This window comes from Phodopus roborovskii, unplaced genomic scaffold, assembly GCF_943737965.1.
Source record: "Phodopus roborovskii unplaced genomic scaffold, PHOROB, whole genome shotgun sequence".
NCBI lineage: Eukaryota > Metazoa > Chordata > Mammalia > Rodentia > Cricetidae > Phodopus > Phodopus roborovskii.
In genome coordinates this window covers 12,987,555-13,008,939 of record NW_026126413.1, presented here as the reverse complement: position 1 = coordinate 13,008,939, position 21,385 = coordinate 12,987,555, and the positions used below count along the sequence as shown (strand labels likewise).

The 21,385-nt window shown below is 44.3% G+C and overlaps 1 protein-coding gene across 2 annotated transcripts in view; it reads left to right on the top strand.

Annotated features, from left to right (window-relative positions):
• Window positions 1–6,749: 6,749 nt before the first annotated feature.
• Ocln (occludin) overlaps window positions 6,750–21,385 on the top strand; it is a 46,721-nt gene continuing 32,085 nt past the window's right edge. The window contains exons 1-3 of one of the 2 annotated variants that reach the window (XM_051182845.1): window positions 6,750–6,920; window positions 16,314–16,429; window positions 18,274–18,952. In XM_051182845.1, the coding sequence (XP_051038802.1) occupies window positions 16,380–16,429; window positions 18,274–18,952 (729 nt within the window). In that variant the 5' untranslated portion in view covers window positions 6,750–6,920; window positions 16,314–16,379. Of the gene's footprint in view, window positions 6,921–7,019; window positions 7,121–16,313; window positions 16,430–18,273; window positions 18,953–21,385 lie in introns of those variants that run through there. The other variant, XM_051182846.1, reaches the window with a different exon arrangement.

The window sequence follows — 21,385 nt, the reverse complement described above, 5'->3', positions numbered from 1 at the left end:
TGTTTGCTTTCTTCATTTCAATGATCACCATCTGAAGTGATCTTACTCATTTTCAGGTCAGTCCTTCTGGGTGTCTGTCTTCCCAACCCCAGCTTCAGCAAGGGTCCCTGTCTATCATGAGCTCACAGTATCTCTAGGATTTACAGCACACGTTGCATACTTGTTTAGTTATGTGTTTATTTTTGCTGTGCTGGGGATCAAACTTGGGGCTCTACCACAGAGCCATTTCCCCAACTCTGTGAATCAATACTGTGTCTGAATAAAAATTCCTATTTGTGCCCCTGGGACCAAGCCCTGTGTCAGTGAGAACCATAGTGAGCTTTCCCTTTGCAGGCTCCTACAGTTCCTCAAAAAGCAAAAACAAAACAACAAAAACAGAAAGTTTTGGGGTTGGAGAGAGATGGCTCAGCAGTTAAGAGCACTGGCTGCTCTTCCAGAGGACCCTGGTTCAATTCCTAGCATCCACATGGCAGCTCACTACTGTCTGTAACTCCAAGATCTGACACACCCTCGCACAGACGTGCATGAAGGCAAAACACCAATGCCCATAAAATAAATTAAAAAAAAAAACAAACAAAATCAGAAAGTCTTCAGTGGGAGACTGATGATGAAAATGAACACTGTCGTCAATCAGCTCAGGTTGTAATCAATTTCATAGTGGGTTTTCCTAAAGCTAGATTATATATATGTGTGTGTGTGTGTGTGTGTGTGTGTGTGTTCTTCAAGACAGGGTTTCACAGTATAAGAGCTCTGACTGTCCTGGAAATCCCTTTGTAGACCAGGCCCTCCTTGAACTCACTGAATGCTCCCTCTACCATCTTCCTCTCTGCCTCTTGAGTGCTAGAGGTGTGCACCAACACAGCCCGGCAAAGCTACATGTTTTAAAATGATAAATTTTATAAGGTTTTTCATTATTATTACCTCTTACAGTTTGGAGACAAAGGAGTCCAACAGCTCCATGAAGTTAAAATTAGATATGAGAACAAAATATTTGCAGTATTTGGCTAATATTTATTTTATATTCTTTATTTTTTTGACCTAAAATTCTCAGGAGGGGCTGGAAAGATTGATTAGTGGTTAAGAGCATTTGCTGGTCTTGCAGAGGACCCCAGTTCAATTCCCACTGCCCACATGGAAGCTCACAACTGTCTATAACTCCATTTCCAGGGGCCTCCATAGGCTCTAGGCATGAATGTGCTTCATATTACCACAGGCAGGCAAAATACTTATACACACAAATATTAAAATAAAACTAAACTTTAAAAAAAGATTCAGGAAGGAGCAGGGTTATGGTGACGTACACCTTTGGCCTCACCCAGCACTTGGGAGGCAGAGGCAGGTGGATCTCTGTGAGTTTGAGGCCACCCTAGTCTACTGAGCTAGTTCTATGACAGTCAGAGCAACACAGAAAAATCCCTAACTTGAAAAAACAAAAGTAGGGGCTGGCGAGATGGCTCAGAGGTTAAGAGTACTGGCTGTTCTTCCATAGGTCTGGGGTTCAATTTCCAGCACCCACATGGTGGCTCACAGCCATCTGCAATGAGATCTGGTGTCCCTTCAGGCCTGTTGGCATGTATACAGGAAGAGCACTGTATACATAGATAATACATTTTTAAAAAACAAAACAAAAAGATTCAGGAAGGTTAGGTTCTAAAATAGCTAGGAGGCCAATTTTCTACTACAATGGGTAACTGATACTGAAGAAATTAAGAAAAAAGTCAACTGAAACATCTTTATCTATATTTTTAATATGTACACAATACATATATATCCTATCCCATCCTATCTTATACCAAACACATTATTTCATCCTCATAGGATTGCAACTCACCCTGACCTTACTCAGTTATTTCCCGTGGGAGGGAAGGAATGTTCCCTGCACACACCTGCACACAGGTCGCCAGCCACCTCTAACAATGCCTCTAAGTCCTAGTGGAAGTTTATCAGCCAGGCACAGAGAGGCAGGAGGACTGTGAGTTTAAGACTGGCCTAGGCTACACCGCAAGACTGAAAAAAAAAAAGTCTTGCAAAATATAAAATTCCTATAAAGGAATATATGAAACTTACCATTCAATAAAATATTATAAGATAAACAGCCATGCAGCAGGGGAAAAAAGCCTACACCCAGAGGAAGAAACAGAATACTTATCAACCATGGAATATTGCTGGAGATAATTGGCAGTTCTAAAGCACAGTAAGGTTGTTAAGAACATGAGTTGGTGTAGGAATCAGATGGCCTGTGATTGAGTCCTGGCTTAGCAGATAACTGGAGGAAATGATGGAACCTTCTGCGCTTTAGTCTTCCAATGCCTACGGTGAGGAAAACAATAGTAGTCTGTCAGTTTTGTGAAGGCCAAAGTGTAAAGCTCGCTTTGCAGACGGCCCAGTGCCCGGTGACGGCGGCTGTTATTAATTATTCTTCTCCATGAGGCTCCAAGCGCTGACACTCATGCACTTGTCTGTCATCTCTTTGTTTCACCAGGACCCCTCCCAGGAGGATCTTGCTTCATACACAAGCATTGAGAAGCTTGTGGCTTACACACCTAGAGCAGGCACCCCGTGAGAAACTGCCCCACACATTCTTCCATAAATGTGTCCAAGGAAGCTGCCTTATGTGGATAGGGTGCCTCCCTCCTTGTTACTAGTTGGGCATAACAGCCACCCGAAAGCCGACTCCAAATTGAGATGCCCTTAACAAACACCAGACATTGAATCGATTCACTAGACTGGCACAGGAGAGTGGAAATATTTTAATCTTGCCTTCTAAACCCTGTAAACCGTGGTACTAGTGATCTTGAAGAGAATTGTGCTGGCTTCCTAATGGCAGGTGGCAGGGATTCAGCAGGTCCCTTGGGTTCAGGACTATTGGTTAGGTGTTATTCAACAATAGCTTATGAATGTGTAATGTGATACAGCGACCTATCAAATTTATCGAGACTCATTTAATGCCTCAGAATATAGTTATGTTTTGGGGCACATGCTCTCCTAGACTATAGCAGTGTTCTAATCTTATTTATTTTTTATTTTTCATGCAATGCTAAGCATAGAGGGCCTTGTGAATTCTAGTAAGCATCCCATCGCTGAGATATATACTTGGCCTGCTTTTACTCTCTACAAATTATATTTATCTTGTCTACATGTGTGCCCACACTCATGTCATGGCTTGTGTGGAAGTCAGAGGTCAACTTGTGGGAGCTGGTTCTCACTTTTCATGACAAGGGACCCAAGGCTTCATCTCAGGTTGTCAGACTTGGTGACAAGGAGGGTACATTGCAAGTTTCAGGCTATCCTGAGTAGCTCAAGACGATACTATTTAGTATGCCTTCAGCGTGGTGAAGATTTTTACAGTTTTCTTTTCGTTTTGAGTCAGGGTTTCTCTATGTACCCCTGGCTGTCCTAGAGCTCCATCTGTAAACTAGGTTGGCCTTGAACTCAGAGATCCACCTGCCTTTGCCTCCTGAGTGCTGTGATCAAAGGTGTTAACTGCCTCACAAAAAGGAAGAAAAGTTGTTCTTAGATCTTTTTCTCAAAAAATAATTTTATGTGTATAAGTGTTTTGTTTGTATGTGTGCCTGTGTATCGCATGCCTGGTGTCCACAGAGACCAAAAGAGGCATTGGATGCTTTGAGACCAGAGTTACAAGCAGTTGTGAGCATCACATAGGTGTTAGGAATCCAGTCCAGATCCTGTAGAAGAACAGCTGGTATTTCTAACCACTGAGCAATCCTCGAACACTTGTTTTTAAGTTCTAATGATTTGGAAAAAAAAAATCTACTTATGGATCCCCTAATAAAAACAATTACTTTGTTTCTGGGTAAAGTGAATTTTAATTGAATAATGTTCGAGAGTGGATAATACTATAATACAATGGTGAGTTACTAAAAAGGATTATTTGGTTAAAAAACTGCTTTATGATTATAATGATTATATAAGTGATTAAATAGAGCATGGTTTCCTTTAGCATCCAACCTGTTTTTGTTTTAGTATTGAGGAATGATGTGTTTAAGGCTGGACTTTCAATCACTACCTAATAGATACACACACACACACACACACACACACACAGAGGCTTAGACATTTCCATGTTATAATAATTGTTTGGAAAGTTAAACTGAATCAAATGAAAATAGTATATAGTATTTTTAACAGAAAACATATGAAGTTGAGATTTTTTACGGCTAAAATGATCAACTATTGCCAATTTCATAGGGCTCAATTTATTTTTTTAATTTTACATTCATAATCAGTAGTAAGTGGAAGGCAAGTTTCATCACAATAGGGGTCTTGTCACTGGTGAGCACAGTTAGTATTTAGGAAAATAGTTACTGGCTGGAAATGTAGTTCAGTGGCAGAACATGTTCTTGGGCATGGGCAAGGCTCTTGGTTCAGTCTCCATCTCTGAAAGACAGGTAAGTGGGGGAACCAGGAGAAGGAAGAGGAGCGGGAAGAAGGGAGGGGAAGGAAAAGGATGAGGAAGAGGAAGAAGCAGTCTTCTTGAATGAGTGATGTGGACAAGGGAATGGTAGGGTGTGGTGCAGCTCTAAGACAGCACTTGGGAATGGAAGCAGGAGGACTGTAAATAAATGGGAAGAACCGACCTTCTTCCAAACACAAGGTACCTTTTTGTTTAAGTTTAGGTGGGGATAAGAACAAATAATATCATATACATGTTACCGTCTTGAAATGATAAACATTTCTTTTTATTTATTTAAAAGCTCACTCAAGAGTTTTGGAAATGTATGTTCACAGTAAAACTTATGCATGGATGTTCACAAACAGTGCTGGTTATAATAGCCCCAAAAGGAAATACAACGTCAGTTTCCAACAGCTGGTAAAAGGATAAATACAATGTGGTATATCCATGCAAGGGGATAGTAATCATAAGTAAGAGTCAACATGAATAGCTATGATGAGGCTGTGCTAAGTAAAAGACACTGAGGTCACAGATTATATTATCTATCCATATAAAATGTCCAGAGTGGGCAAGTCAACAAAGATAGGAAACACATTGGGAGGTAGAGCCAGGAGGATCTCTGTGAGTTCTAGGCCAGCCTGGTCTACAAAGTGAGTTCCAGGACAGCCAGGACTACAGAGAGAAACCCTTTCTCAAAAATACTAAAAACAAACAAGCCAAAAACCCATAAAACCGATTAACAGTGTCAGGAGACAGGAAGGGGGATCGAGGGAACAGAAATGACTACTGATAGGTATTGGGTATTTTTTTTTATGTTCTGGAATTAGAACATGGGGGCAGTGGTTATACAACCTTGTGACTGCAAAAAAATATTATGTACACACTTTAATTTTTAATATTTTAATTAAAACATGTAAGTGTGTAGCTAATTTACTTGCCTGCTTATGTATCACTTGTGTGCCTACTGCCCAAGGAAGCCAGAGGAGGGTGTCATACTCCCCAGGACTGCAGTTATAGCTGTTTGAGAGCCACTCTGTGGTGCAGGAAATTGAACAAAAGTCCAATAGAAAAGCAGCCACTGCTTTTTGCCACTGACCCATCTTTCTAGCTCTCGAGTGTACACTTTACAAGGACAGGTTTTTGGTATGTGAACCAAGGCCAAGGGCCCCCAAACCTCCTATGATGTCCTCTCCAGAGCAGGGCAAAATATATAATAGATAGGTGTTTACAAAGGATGGAGTATTAGGAAATGTTCCCTTGTTTAATTATAATCTGGGTTGGAATGTTTGGAGATTTTAGCAATCTGACAGCTAACATGAAGAGGATTAACACGACTTCCTTACTGTTAATGTCAATTTAATCTGCATCATTCAAAAACTACAGTCACACTGAAATAATTATAGCAATGACTTCATGAAAAATTACTAATCAGATTAAGAATCTATTAAGGCTGTCATCACTTAAATTTTTACTTCCTGAAGTCCTGAATTGTGCCTAAAGTTCTCATGCAAAGGTGGCTCACACCTCTGGCTACATACTCAAAGGCAGAAAAGAGGATGGGATAGGATGGGGATTTGTTAGCAATGATGACATTCAGGATTGGAACACAAAAGGAAGCAGGACTTACGAAATCTAAACCCTCATCTTCAATGCAGGCAGTTAAATAACAAGAACTAAAATCTCTACATCGTACCGTACAATTAATAAGAAACACAATACACACGCATTGCCATACACAAGTCTGCATAGTTACACGCAGAGTATGAGTAAACAAACAAACAAACAAAAGTATAGCACATAACAGCCAGAAAGGTTTTGTTTTGGAGTTAAAAAAAATACTACTGAGACGGCTTTAAATCCTTTTAAGAGTAGACTCGATCACCCTTTGACCTGGTGTTTATGCGTGCAGAAACGACACACCTACAGTAGTCCCCTTCATTTTAAACCGTTCAGAGGACGGTCTCTTCCTGAATCCACTGATTCGGAAGGGGCTAGTAATTAGCCCTTCTGGAAAAAAAAAAAAAAAAAATCCAGTGTTTCGTTGGAACAAGCACCTGGATACTGCTAGGGCCCTCTCTTTTACCAGCAAAACAGCTCCCCCAGGCGCTCCTGGCACCCACACGCCCCAGGGACCCGCGAAGCAAACTGATCTCAGAGCGCCCCCAAAGTGGCCCGGCATCACCCACTTTACCTGGGCGATCCTGAGCCCCTCCCCTGCCTTCCCCTCCCCGCGCCTCCGCCCCCTCCAGCCACAGCCGTCGCTGTTCCTTTAACTCGGCTTGCCCGGGAGTGTGAGCCGGGCCAGGTCCTCCCGCCTCCTTCCCCGCCGCTCCCTCCCCCCTCCCATCGGAGTTTCAGGTGAATGGGTCACGGAGGGAGGAGGCCGGCTGCGCCACACCTTGTCGCTCGTGCCCACCTCCCGCTCCCTCCTTCCCCAGGCGACGGCGGTGGAGTTGAAGGACAGCGGTCTAGCACACGACCGGACAGCCGGCTCGGGGCGCCGCAGGTGGGTCCCGAGCGCGCGGCCCCGGCGGGCTCGGCCCGAAATTGGTGCGCATGCCCGGGGGCGGGGGATGGGGAGGACCGGGCTCCCGGCTGTGCGAGCCGGCGGCTGGCAGCGCGCGGCGGCAGGTGCGCCCGCCAGGTGAGCGCTCGGGCTTCCCGCCGCCCAGGTGGCCCGGGCCTTGGCGAGTGGGTGCGAGGCAGGTGCGGCGCCGCGGGTCCCTTCCCCCAGGGCGACAACGCTGCGGCTGGGGGCGCGGGGAGGGCGCGCGGAGCTAGTTTCGGTGGCAGTTTCGCCCTGGACTTGGGGCTCGCGGGAACCCGAGATGCGCGGGTACCTGAGCGCTGCGTGGGAGGATTTCCGGGTGGGGGCTCGGAGCTGCGGGAGAAACCCTCTCCCACCACAAATGCCCGGGCAACTTTCTGCTAATCCAGAGGCGGGCGCCTCGTGGGCGGATCCATCGCTCAGCTAGGGCGCTGGAGACATGCGGGCTCTCGGGGTCCCCAGTTAGGGCTGGAGAAGGACGACGCCGGGCGACTTAGATCCCCGTGGCCCTCCTGGTTTCCGCACTTTTGGGTAATTGATTCTGGCGGAGGGGGAAGCCGGGGGTCTTTTGCAGTGTGCCCAGAATCTAGGGCGCATATCACCCTGGTTGTTTGGAACAGGGGGCGGTGCGTGCGCCCTTGTTGATTTCAGCTCTCCGAGTTCTTTTCGAGGGAGGCTGGATTTCGAGGGAAGCTGCTAACGCAGTGGATTCTCATCCGTGACCTGCCCCGGGGCAGAGCCTGCTCTGCCTCCCTGAGCTGGCCCGGCTGTTCCCGAGCGCAGAGCCGCCGTGGGGCGCGCGCACGATCGCGGGGACACGTAGCTTGCCTAGGCTGCCCACTTTGCAGACATCTCCGGCAGTGCTGACCCCGCGAGTCCATCAGCGAGTGGCCTGCGTTGGAGGAAGTATGCAGAGACGAGTGGGTGGGGACCAAAATGGCTTCTGAATCTTGTTCGCTGAAACAACTCTGAGCCCCTTGCGTCCCAGGTGGAGTGACTGAACCTAGCCGGAGCGGAGGTATCCTCAGGCCTGCTCCTGGCTCATCGGGCAAAGTGCCACTAGGGGAATTACCTGGGGCGGGGAGGAGGCAGCTTTCCAGGCAGGTTAGTAGTGTGTGGCTCTCGGGCACAACAGGTGTGTTATGGGGATCCCAGCAAAAGAGAAAATTCCCCAGTGCGGCGCCTTCTGGTGATGCTCTCTGTGGTTGGTGGGTTGTTAAACTACATATCCCTGTGTGTAACCGTAGGTTCCTTAAATTTCCACAGATGGTGGGTTTTCTCTTTTCTTTGGATTTATGTGCTTGTTAATGCTTCCTTTGTTAGGTGATGCCATGGCGAGGTTAGCAAGCTAGGTTTGGGAGGGGAGAGGTACTCTGCATGAGGTTCTTTGTTAAAAGCAGATCCTACTAGAACTTCATCTTAAGGGTTGGGGCGTGGGGTGTGGTTCCGAGGTAGTCCAAGGTTGGAGTCTCAACAACCAACCAGCCACCACCCCCAACCCCAAAACAAAATGCCTCAAAATTTACATCAGGCAGGATACAGAAAACTTAAGTCAAACCATAAGGACTAGTTCACTGTGGGGAATTCAGAGGCACTTTCCAATCCAGCCCATTTTGTACCACTTCCACCATTAAAATGGAGAGAGAGAGAGAGAGAGAGAGAGAGAGAGAGAGAGAGAGAGAGAGAGAGAGAGAGAGAGTGTGTGTGTGTGTGTGTGTGAGTGAGAGAGAGAGAGATATTGCGATTTGCTCATTGAGCAATTTTGCACTCTGGTGAGTATAGTTCAGGGCTCCGTCTTCTGCTTTGCTATGTACTCTCAACTCCCAAACAACTTTTGTTTTAGTTTTTAATCTTTCTTGGCTATTGTTTGGGGGCACCTAGTTTGTTTTTCCTTTTCTGAAGTACTTGTGACTTGTAGATTGGGATGGGGCCTTTTATTCTGCCTTTCTAACAAGCTCACAAGTTAAGCCTATACAGCCCCCCCACTTCCTTTATCTTAGAATGTAAACATGGACTTTCAATACTGCCCTCAATTTGATACATTTACTGTTAATTTATGTAGTTCAAGATATTCACTGCTGGACTGAAATTTCAACTCAGTAATACTGAGCATCGGCTGTATTAACCAAATATTGGTGGACTGTCCCTTTGTGCTGATGACCCACAAAGGGGTCAGGGACGTATATGGGTGCATGTGGCGCTCTCCTGTTCCTCCTGGGGTGGAGGAAAATTACTGAATGGTCTGGAGAGCATCTCTGAGATTATATGTGAACTGTGAGCTGCACTTGGGGACTTGACTAGTATCTGACAGGATCCTCCATGGGGGCTGGGCTTAGTGTTGCAGAACTTGGGAGGCAGAGGCAGGCGGAGCTCTGTGAGTTCTAGGACAGCCGGTGCTGTAAACTGAGCTCCTATCTCAAAAAGAAAAAGAAGTTAAGTTTGGAGGCTGGAGAGATGGATCAGTGGTTAAGAGCATGTGCTGGTCTTCTAGAAGACCTGGTTCAATTCCCAGCAACCATGTCAGGTTCACAGTTGCCCCCAGCTCCTGGGGCATCCAACTTCTCCAGCCTCTTTGGACACCTGCACTCACATATTTTTGCCTAAACACAGATATATACACATGACTAAAAGTAATAAATCTTTAAAAAATTTCCTCTTTGGGATACTGGGAGATGGCTCAGTGGGTAAAGGCACTTGCCAGCAAGTCTTATTTTACTTGAGTTTGATCCATGAGCCCCACATGGAGGGAATAGAATGTCCTCTGAGTTCCTCATGTGCCATGAGACATGAATGTAAATTAATTAATACAAATAAGATTTAAAATGTCCTCTTTGAAGCTGGGGTTGTAATTCAGGGGTAGGCTGCTTGATTAGCATGTATAATGTCCTAGGTTCAATTCCCAGCAGGAGGAAAAATCCTACTTGGATTCCTTAAATATATATAGGTTTTTTTTTAAAGTCCTTGTTTTTTATTTATTTTACTTTATATGAATGTTTTGCTTGTATGTGTATGCACATGTTTGTCTGTTGGGTCACTGAAACCAGGGTTACTGATGGTTGTGAGCCACTGTGTCAGTTCTGGGAATTGAACCCTGATCTTCTTCAAGAATAAGTGATTTTAATCGCAGAACTCTCTTTCCAGACTTTAGAGAGAGATTCTTAGTATATTACTTTAGATTTTGTGATTTTTTGTTGTAGCCCCCAACTCAGAGATCCTCCTGCCTCTGCCTTCCAAGTGCAGGGATTAAAGTCATGCACCACCACAATTAGCTTTAAAAAAAAAAAAAAAAACGAAAAACATGTACATGTATATGTACGTACCTACCCACCCACCCACACACACTGAGTATTAGCTGGAAATGCTGGTTTTCCATGTAACACACTATGTAAGGATCTGTTGTCTGTCTGTCCTCCATTAGCTAACATAGCTGTGGGTCTTCTGGCCCTGCTTATCTCTGTACTCTTGGAATGAAAGTAACAGTGGGCCCCTTAGGCCAAATCCTGGAGGCCTTTTCACTCCATTGATTTTTCTCCCTTTCACTGATCATTTACTTACTGTAGAGCAGGGCCGTGCTCTGTAGCTGCTGGCTAAAAATAAGTCTTTGTCACTGACTTAGGAACCTTGAAGTGAAGTCTCTAAAGTAATACTAAGTAACTCCTGCCTGTGAGCAGGAGCTCAAATGGTTATTTGTTATTCCTGGAGGGGTGGAGTCAGGGCCTAGGGGAGACTTCCCACGCTGAGATGAAGTTTGACCTTGCAGTTTTGGGTGTTTTGTTTGTTTTGGTTTTAACCATTTCTAGGACTACAAAGACAGTCTTAAAATGTTTCAGGGCTTTTAAAGTAGTCTAATAGGACATTAAAAACTGTCTAGTTCTCCAGGACAAGCGGTTGCTGTTTTCCATTTATTTTCTTAAGGCATGTTGTTTGTTTGTTTATTAAAGACCCTGAACTGTTTCCTCCGGGATCTGTACCCAGGGTGGAACCTGATGTACAGATTTGTATTTTGTTTCTTTTCCTTTTCAGGGATAGGGCTGGGATCCAAGGTCACTGAGCTGAGCTCTAGCCCAGCCCTTGTTGGTCCCTTCCCAGCATTCCTAGATATGAACACTATTTCTGAGTGCTGTCTGTCTGTCTAAGATTTGGATAGCCTTTGCTAAAATTCTTACCAAAGCAAATGTACTCTTTGCAGGGGTAGGGAGCGTGCCCCTAGGAATGAACGCATGCCAAGTCGGATCGATCCCCTTTCTCCTGGATTCTCATGGATTTTTACGAATTAAGTTGTTCATTCATTCATTTTCTCTGTCTCTCCTGCCAATCTCAGCCTGTCAGTTTTCAGGGAAGTAAGCAATGGCAAAACCTCTGGGCTTCAGCAGCAGGTTTACTGTCTTCATTTTATTGGTGCTGGGTGTTGAACTTGGGACCTTATGATTGACAGCCACTGCCCTACACCCGCAGTCCTGAGTGAACATTTCCAAGTGACTTACTCATGTCTCCAAACACCAGAGTGCCTGAGCACTTTGCTTTGCTTTGCTTTGCTGACCCCAGCCAAGGTCAGGGCTATGCGCCCCCCCCCCCCCCTTTGACATCGATAAGTGTCTGGAGCTCAGAGAGCCTGAGGAGGTTGTTGCTTCTGAGCTAATGAATGAACCGGACTGCTGGAACCTGCCACTACTCTGTGTCTTCAAAGTCATTCTGATCTCGCAGAGACCTGGCTGGTTCTGGAGGGATTACTCGCCCTCCCTCAGCTTATTAGTTATTCTTCCCACTGTTGGGTCAGCTGCAGTTCTGGATAACCTGGTCTGTGGTTGCCACTAGAGACCTCACTCCAGGTGAACATAAATAGCCCATTCTTGTGTTAATTAGATGCTGTTATTTAACTCCTTGGGACTCTGCCCAATCCTCCAAGTTTATATTCCAGATTCCCTGGATTCTTTCTTTGTGCCCTAGCCTGGTAACTTCCTCCAGAAGAGAAACCAAGGTGTGGCAAGTACTGTTACAATCCTTTCTAAAATCCTTTCACAGTTTAAAAGTCCCTGCTCCTGGAGGAAATGTGACAGCCAAACTCCAACCTCTAGGAAATAACACTTAGAAAAGGGATCTTGTTTGAATTTCTGACTACTAAAGCTTGAGTTGGAATTAATTTAGTTGATTTGTTTTTTTTGGGGGGAGGGTCAGGGTTTCTTTCTGTAACAGTCCTGGCTATCATGGAACTTGCTTTGTAGGTCAGGCTGCCCTTGAACTCACTGAGATCCCCCTGCCTTTGGCTCCCAAGTTCTGGGATGAAAGGCATGGGCCACCACCACTCCGCTAATTTAGTTTTTAATAACTGAACTGTGCCTGGCATTTGGGGGTAGTCGTTATCACCCCCCTTCTTTTCTTTGAGACAGGGTCTCATTATGTAACCTTAGCTGCTGGGAAACTTGCTCTGTAGACCAGGCTGGCTTTAAACTCATAGAGATCCTCCTGCCTCTGCCCTCTGAGTGCTGAAATTGAAGGCCTGCGTTACCATACCTGGCTTGCCTTTTGTGTTTTAAAAATGATTTATATATTAATGTGTAGGTGTGTGTGCCAGAATACGTTTACACACACACATGTATGCAGGTACCTGGAGAAACCAGAGAGAGTGCTGGGGTCCCGGAACTAGAGTTACTCACACTTGCTGCCTGATGGCGGTTGCTGGCAACCAAACCCATGTCCTCTGCAAAAGCAGTAAGCCCTCTAAATCGCTGAGCCGCTGTCTCTCTAGCACCTTGTGTGGGTTTTTGAGTCCGTCTTGTGCTGAAGCCCAAGTTGGACTTAACTTGTAGCCCAGCTACCTTGAGTTCATGGAAATCCTCCTGCCCCAGTCTCCCAGATGCTGAGATTTCATAGGTGAGCCGCCATTCCTGGCTTTGGGGGTAGTCCTGAGTGACTGAGCAGTAGGCATAGAAGGTCTAAGATTCCTCTGAGGTCAGTATTTGTCACTATTGCCATCCAGCCTCAGATATAAGGTCTTACATTCAATAATGTTTAAAGCTTTCCCTTAATGGTTTCTTTCCAAACACGCCTTTCAAAGCCCCATTTTTGGCTTAAATTGTTCATCTTTATTTCAGCATGAGCTGAAGAAGTCGGCTGTGGTCTAGTGACAGGGCTGCACACAGGAGTCATGTGTGTTTGTTGTACGCCGGCAAAGTGGTAAAAAAAAACAGACGACTAGGAGTTACTTCCGGACTGCTGCCTCTTGCTGTTTACACCCCCCCCCCTTTCTTAAAAAAACAAAACAAAAGTGAAGATGTTGTCTTTCCTGTGCTTGCCGCCTGTGTTGGTATTACCTGGATTTCCATCTTGGGGCTTTTGTCTAATATACAGAGTTTTATTTTGAGATTTGGAATCTGACTGTTGGGTGACATAGAATTGCTGGGTAGCTTACATAACACATTTAAAAAGTTTAAATTGATTTACTGCTCCTGTTGGAGTAATGGACAACTTGTATAAGACTTCATTTGAAAATGAAAACAAACTTTACTTCAGTATATTCAGGTCGTTGTTTTTTTTTGTTTGTTTGTTTGTTTTTTTTTTTTTTTTTTTTTTTTTTGGTTTTTCGAGACAGGGTTTCTCTGTGGCTTTGGAGCCTGTCCTGGAACTAGCTCTTGTAGACCAGGTTGGTCTCGAACTCACAGAGATTTGCCTGTCTCTGCCGCTGGAGTGCACCTTCACCTTCACCACCTGGTTTTGTTTTGTTTTGAATCACCTTCTCTCTGGAAGCACACAAGATTTTGCAGGCAGAGGTATCTATGGTCCACTCTGTTCCATGGAAATATTGAGCAAATATTTGCACGTCTACTGTGTGCCGGGTGTTTTAATCGGCGAACAACGGGCAAAAACTCCTGTTCACATGGAGTTTACCTAGTGGATCTAAAGTTCTTTTCCTTGCTAATCAATTACTAGTGTTGCCTGGAAAGAACTTCCTGCTGCTTCCATATACCCTACTGGAGGGACAGGAAGTGCTGAAAATTGTAAAACTGAAGTTCATTTGTTTGTCTTAGACTCTCTGATAGTGGAAAGGGCAGGAGATGTGGGCGAGGCTGCATCTCAGTGGCTCACTGGCTTCTTCAGCTTTGAGCAAGTGACTTCCCATGTCTTTCTGATTCTTTCTGGGTTTGTAAAACGGATAAACGGTGGTTTTGAGCCCGAATTGGAATTTTGTGCACAGTGAGGCACATGGGTAGGTAACAGTTCGTGGTTTTCCTTTCTCTCTTGGCTCCTCAGCCCGAGTGCTTCATTACTTAAAGGGCTTTGTCACTGTAGCTCCATGGTGCCCTCTTCTCAGTCCTAAGTTCTTCCTACGTCCACTGCTGAGAATCAAAACTGCTTTCCTTTTCTTACCTGAGTAAGGTAGCAGGCTATCTCCAGACTTTCCAGGCACTTTGTACCCTCATCATAATCTTATTTTAACAAATTAACATGTCCATACATGGTCTCCTCTCTGGCCCATAAACTACACATGACCCCCACGCGTCAGCACCTAAGCAGCCTGGATGCCCATCCTTCCTCCCAAGACACCAGCTGGTGCTACTCATCTTCACGGCTCCCTGCTTACCCCTTACCACGTTGGCCACATAGTTCAGCCTGAAGAAGTTGCTATTTTGTGTGTGTCCCATACTTCCACAAGCTCCTCCTTGTAGTCAGGCCCTTGAAAGATGCATGTTGATGGCATGAAATGGCCTTTCAGATATGCAGACACTTCTGCTTTAGGGAATTCAAGAACAAAACTACTCTGCTTTTTCTCTTATGGAAGGACTCTTTAAGACATGTTTCTTGTTTTCTTCTTTTGAAAGAATGACATTTTGGAGACTTAGAGAAGGAGATAAGAGAATGGGATGACTCGAAATCATACCATCTGTGCCTATATCTTGTAACCTCCCTCCCTCCCTCCCTCTCTCCCTCTCTCCTTTCCCCCCTGTCTTCCCAAAACAGGCTTCTCTGTGTAACAGCTCTGGCTGTCTGGGAACTCCTTTGTAGACCAGGCTGGCCTTAATTTAACAGTTATCTTCTTGCCTCTGCCTTCTGAGTGCTGGGATTAAAGGTGTGCACCACCAGGCTTGAATCACTTTTAATAAGGGCATACTTTAGTTAATTCTGAAGAACTAACAGGTGCTAGACACTGTTATATTTTCATTTTCATATGCATTCCCATCTTACATGAGCATTTAAAGGTAATAGGAATTTTTTTTTCAGTGTTAGGTATTGAATCTAGGACACTGTACATTCTAGGCAAATCCTCCACCACAGAGCTACAGTTTTCAGCTTTTTGTTGTTTTTTGTTTTGTTTTTGAGAAAGGGTCCTACTATGTTGCCTAGGTTGGTCTCCAATTTGAGACCCTTTTGTCCCAGCTTCCTAAGTAGCTAGGGTTTCTGGTATGTACCCGTGTACCTGGCATTACAATTATTATTAGTATTTATTTTAAAAAATTAAGGGGCTGGAAAGAGAGAAGGCTCAGCAGTTAAGAATACTGGCTGCTCTTCCAGAGGTCCTGGGTTCAATTCCGAGCGCCCACATGGCAGCTCACAATTGTCTGTAACTCCAGTTCTAGGGAATCCAACACCCTCACACAGACACACATGCAGGCAAAATACCAGAGTACAAAAAATAAAAGTAAATCATTAGCTGAACCTTGTGGCATATGCCTTTAATCCCAGTACTCGGGAGCCAGAGGCAAGTGGATCTTTGTGAGTTCGAGGACAGCCTGGTCTACAGTGTAAGGTCTAGGACAGCCAGGGCTACACAGAGAAACCCTATCTTGAAAAGACAAAACCAAATCAAAGCAAAACAAATAAAATTAAAAAAGGTAAATTATTAAATTTTTGAAAATGAAACATTTGAGAGAAAGTGTGTGCGCGTGTGCGTGTGTGTGCGCGAGTGTGCCATGACACACGTGTGAAAGCAAGAGAACTTCCAGGATTTAGTTTTCTGTTTGCGATAAGTGTATTCCGGGGATTGAACCTGAGCTCACCAGACTTGGTGGAAGACGCCCTTATCTACTGTGCCATCTTGCTGATCCCAAGTAATTAATTTTGTGAAAGAAATCCTTCCCGTCTCTCCCCCTTTTTTCTTTATCTTTTTGAGACAAGATCTCACGCTAACCTCAAATTTGTTTTTTTCTGTATGTTTTTGTTCTTGGTAGTGGCTATTTCCCTTCTATGTTATAAAATGATGTGAGTGCAGTACCATTTCCAGGAGCAATGTGATTTTCTGTTCCTAAGGAATTGATGGTCCGTCTGTCACAGGGAGATTGGCGTCTTTATGCTTGTTTGTGGTGCAAACTCCTCTGGCCTCAGTAGTCACTCCATCGACCCACTGTTGTTGCTTAGGTTTGCTTATCTCGGAGCCTTGAAGTCTTACTCATCATTAAGATCCGGTGACCGGTGACATCAGCCATGTCTGTGAGGCCCTTTGAAAGTCCTCCTCCCTACCGACCTGATGAGTTGTAAGTAGATGACTATTCTATTCTTGTTCTCTGATGGGGCCTGCTACATGTAAAAGAAACTTCCACCCATTATTTGCTTTGAAAAATTAAGTCAGGGGGTTAGGGCTGTAGCTCAGCAGTACAGCCCAAACCCTTCCCCGGTATCAAACCCCTTCCCTCACGGACACCACCCACCACTCTTGGGCTAGCATGCATGAAGTGGTGGCTGCATAAAAGCCAGGCTTGTTGGCACACATCTTAATCCCAGCATTGAGAAGGTGGAGGCAGGGGGGTCCACAGTTCATCTATATGATGAGATTGAAGCCAGCCCAGGCTACATTCCATTTTGTCTCAAGACAACAAACAAACAAACTAACTAACTAACTAACTAACTAAGCCCAGGGTGATGTAACTAACTAAGCCCAGGGTGATGTTCACACTTGCAAACGTAGTACTTGGGAGGCAGAGACAGAAGGGTCACCACAAGTTTGAAGTAGTCTGGGTCTGTATATGGACTACAGGCTAGTTAGGGCTATGTGGCGAGACTGTCTCAAACAAACAAACAAACAAACAAACAAACAAACAGTCTGAACAATTTTTGTAGTTTATGATGTGAATTGTACCAAAGATTTACAATGAAAAGTGAATTTCCATCTTATGTATAACTTCCAAAATGACAGTTTTTCCCTGTAGAGGCAACTACACTATCCATTTCTAGTATTTGCCTCAAGATATTGTCTTAGGGCTAGGCGTGGTAGCTCATGCCTTCAATCCCAGCACTTGGAAGGCAAAGCCAGATATCTCTCTGACTTTGAGGATGGCCAGGGCTATGTAGAGAGACTTTACCTTGAAGAACAAAGGAGGTTAACACCCACCAAGTTACTGTGTAAGGCTCAAAGTTCTTAGATTTAGTTTGGTCAAATGTCAGTGGCTCTGATACAAGTTGTCAATTTATGATTAGGTTACTGGAGTGTGCAGAGTTGTTTTTATTATGGAGATTCAGAATCCAGCCGAACATTCCCTGAGGAGCTCTTAATGTATATAATTGGTTTGCTTTGCCACTCTTGATTAATTGACCATAGATTATGGAGTGATTTGCTCAATATTTTACTCCTTGATTAATGGCCATATAATACATGTTATATATAACATGTGTAATGCACACACACATTTCTTTTTGATGGTCTTGGGGATTGAATGTAGGGTTCCACCTCTCAGTGTACAGTGTTCCCCCTTTCTGGTCTAACTTACCCGTCTCCACTGCCAAGCACAGTGCCCAGCATAAGCCTGCCTGATAATTCCAGCAGCAGTCGTCAGCCTTCCAGGAACCAGTGAATCAGTGGGCTTTCCCATAAAGAAGAAGGAGACTGCTAGGAATCACGCAGGACTCCTAGTAGGCTGGTGTGGGTGTTGTGTTTAAATGCACTTACCTTGTGCCGCACAGACAAAACAAAGCTTGATACCATTGTTCTAAAGCTATGTGATTTCACTGATTAGATGTGCAAAATCAATTTTTTTTTTCCTCCAGTGCTAGGGGTGGGACCCAGAAACATTTTGTTCACTGTGCAGTACTCTACCACTGTGTCACAACCCCAGCCCCATTGCCTGATATTTTACACATTTCCAGATGATCTTTACATGGAGCAAATTTTGGAGAACCTTTGCTCATTAATGTCCTAGAGTAGTCATTGTCAAGTATGTTTCCGAGACCTGCATCAGCTGGAAACTTGACCTAGCATAGACTTGTTCTCTACAGATTCAGCCGCCCCCTCCCCCTTCAGCGGGACATTTAAAATAGTTTCATCAATGTGGCTAATTTTATTCCAAGCAGTCTTTAACTTGGGGTCTTTTTATTTGCCCTTCAGCAAACCCAATCATTATGCACCAAGCAATGACATGTATGGTGGAGAAATGCACGTTCGGCCAATGCTCTCTCAGCCAGCATACTCCTTTTACCCAGAAGACGAAATTCTTCACTTCTACAAATGGACGTCGCCTCCGGGAGTGATTCGGATCCTGTCTATGCTCATTATTGTGATGTGCATTGCCATATTTGCCTGTGTGGCTTCCACACTTGCTTGGGACAGAGCCTATGGGACTGGCATCTTTGGAGGAAGCCTAGGCTACCCTTATGGAGGAAGTGGCTTTGGTGGCTATGGAAGTGGCTATGGCTATGGTTATGGCTATGGTTATGGCTATGGAGGGTATACAGATCCAAGAGCAGCAAAAGGTTTCCTGTTGGCCATGGCAGCCTTTTGCTTCATTGCCTCCTTGGTAATATTTGTTACCAGTGTTATAAGATCTGGAATGTCCAGAACAAGAAGATATTACTTGATTGTGATCATAGTCAGCGTTATCCTGGGCATCCTGGTGTTTATTGCCACAATTGTGTATATAATGGGAGTCAACCCAACTGCCCAGGCTTCTGGATCTATGTACGGTTCCCAGATATACGCCATATGCAATCAGTTCTACACTCCTGGAGGTACCGGACTCTATGTGGATCAGTATCTGTATCACTACTGTGTGGTGGATCCCCAGGAGGTATGAGCAGTTTTTATTCTTTCCCATACCCTGTCCTTCTCTCCATAAGATTAGAGATACTCTGTTACGAGCAGTTTCCCGCCTGGTTCCAGTGCCACATTAGTCCCAAAATAACACACAGGGACTCTATAGTTATAGAGCTGTTGGCCAATGGCTAGAGATTCTTACTGGCTAGCTCTGTCTTAAATATTAACTCATTTCTATCAATCTAAGTGTTTCCACATGGTCTTAACAGAGAGAGAGAGTGTCCGGACCTTATTCCTCTCTACTACATCTCCCAGAATCCTCCTTGTCTCCTAGTCCCACCTATCTTGCCTTCTTATTGGCCAACAGTACTTTATTCACTAACCAATAAGAAAAACATATTTATAGAATGATGTCTCCCATCAATACTCAACTGTAGGTACTCAGTTAGAATAGTCAATATGGGAAACATTTTTAAAAAATATGTCAAGGCCCTACTTTTAATTGTGCATAATGTTGGGGAAGGGACTGGATGTCACTGTTAAGTCATAGTTAAGATTCAGTATATTTCTACCTATTTAAAGAATACCTCAGTGGTGGCACACACCTTTAATCCCAGCACTGCAGAGGCAGGCAGATCTCTGTGGGTTCGAGGCCAGCTGGTCTACAGAGGGAGTTCCAGGACAGCTAGGGCTACACAGAGAGACCCTGTCTTCAAAACAAAACAAAACAACCACAAAAAATCATAACAAAAACAAACAAAACAAAACCCAAAGCCAGCCAACCAACCAAACAAAACCAAACCTCAGTGGTTTGTTACGTAGTCACAGAATTATGTAAGCACCACCACAATTGTGGAACATTTCCACTGTCTCCCAAGGAAACTTCTGTGTCCATTAGCAGTTGCTCACCATCTTCTTAACCCACTCTGGGCAGCCACTACTCTTTCCTTCTGGGTTTGCCAAGTCTCTGGTGTTTCATGAGTTTCCATAGTATAGGGTCTATAGTTGGCATCTTTTACTTAGCATGATTATTTTTTTAAAGGTTTATCTGTGTTTTTGTCATGTGGAAGTCCCGTATTTCTTCTTATCGATGAATGATTTAAGAGCATATGTCACATTTTATCGACCCATCAGTTCATGAACATTAAGGCTGCTTCCCTCATTGTCTGTTGTTACTCGTGTTATTCTGACCCTGAAGGTACAAGTCTTCGCGTGACTCTTACTATGTCCTGAGTTGTGAGTGTGCCTGCAGGTAGAGTTGGTGAGCACATGGGACTCTATCTAACTTTTTTAGGTCCTGTCAGTTTCCCGAAGAGGTTGAGCCATTTTGCAGTCTCTCCAAAAATGTATGAGGGTCCTGACCATTCTCCACCCTCACCAGAGCTTGTTATTGTCCGTGTGTCTGATGCTAGTCATGCTCATGGGTGTGAAGTGGTACTTCGTTATAGGTGGCTTTTTGGTGTCTGTTTTTTTAAAAATAGGGTTTTGCTATGTATCCCAGGCTGTCCTTGAACTCACAGCTATCCTGCTTTAACATTCTTGGTCCCTAAATTATAGGTGTGCTCCTATGCCCTGCTTATGTTTTGATTTGTTTTTCCTTGATAGCCAGTGGTACTGAGCATATTTTCATGTATGTAGTGGGCATTTATCATCATTAAATGTTCAGAATCTTACTTTTAAAATTGGCCTGTTTTAAGTGTTTATAATGGGCATACAAAAGTTTCTTATGAATGATGTTTTAAGTCTTTATAGTAGGCGCATACATCTCTTATGAATGATTTGTAAATATTTGTAATTTTTCCATCCTTTTAAGGTTTTTTTTTTTTTATTCTTTACACAAAACTTTTTAGTTTTGATGGATTCTCATTTGTCTGATTTTTCTTTTGTTGTTTTTTCCTTTTGATATCAAATCAAAGAAAGAAAATGTTCTCCATAAAAGTTGCCTTTTGTTTTTTTTTTTTTTTAATTAACCCGCCCCCTCCACTTTGGAGCCAGGGTCTTTCTACATAGCCCACATTGGCCTGCAACCTCAGCCCTTTGAGCTCTGTAATTACAGGTATGTGAACTATCTTCCCCAGTCCATCAAAGTGAGTTGACTGTATGGGTGATGGTTACAACGCATGCATGGAAAGCTTGCTTACCATGCACAAGGCCCTGGTCAGACATTTGGAACTGGAGCTGGTTCAGTGGGCAGAACATACTGGCACAGTTATGAGGACTTGAGTTTGGACCCCCAGAACCCAAGCATGGTGGGTGTGCACATGTAACCCCAGTGCTGACAGATGAAATAGGCAGCTCCTGGGCGTTTACTGGCCAGCCAGTCTAGGTGAGATGTCAAGCTCCAGTTTCAGGGACAGACCGCTTCTCAGATAATGAAGGATGATAGAGGAAGGTACCTGCTATTGACCTTTGACCTCCTTTCATAGATAGGCATGCACATGTGTTGGTGAGCATTCCCTGTGTTCAC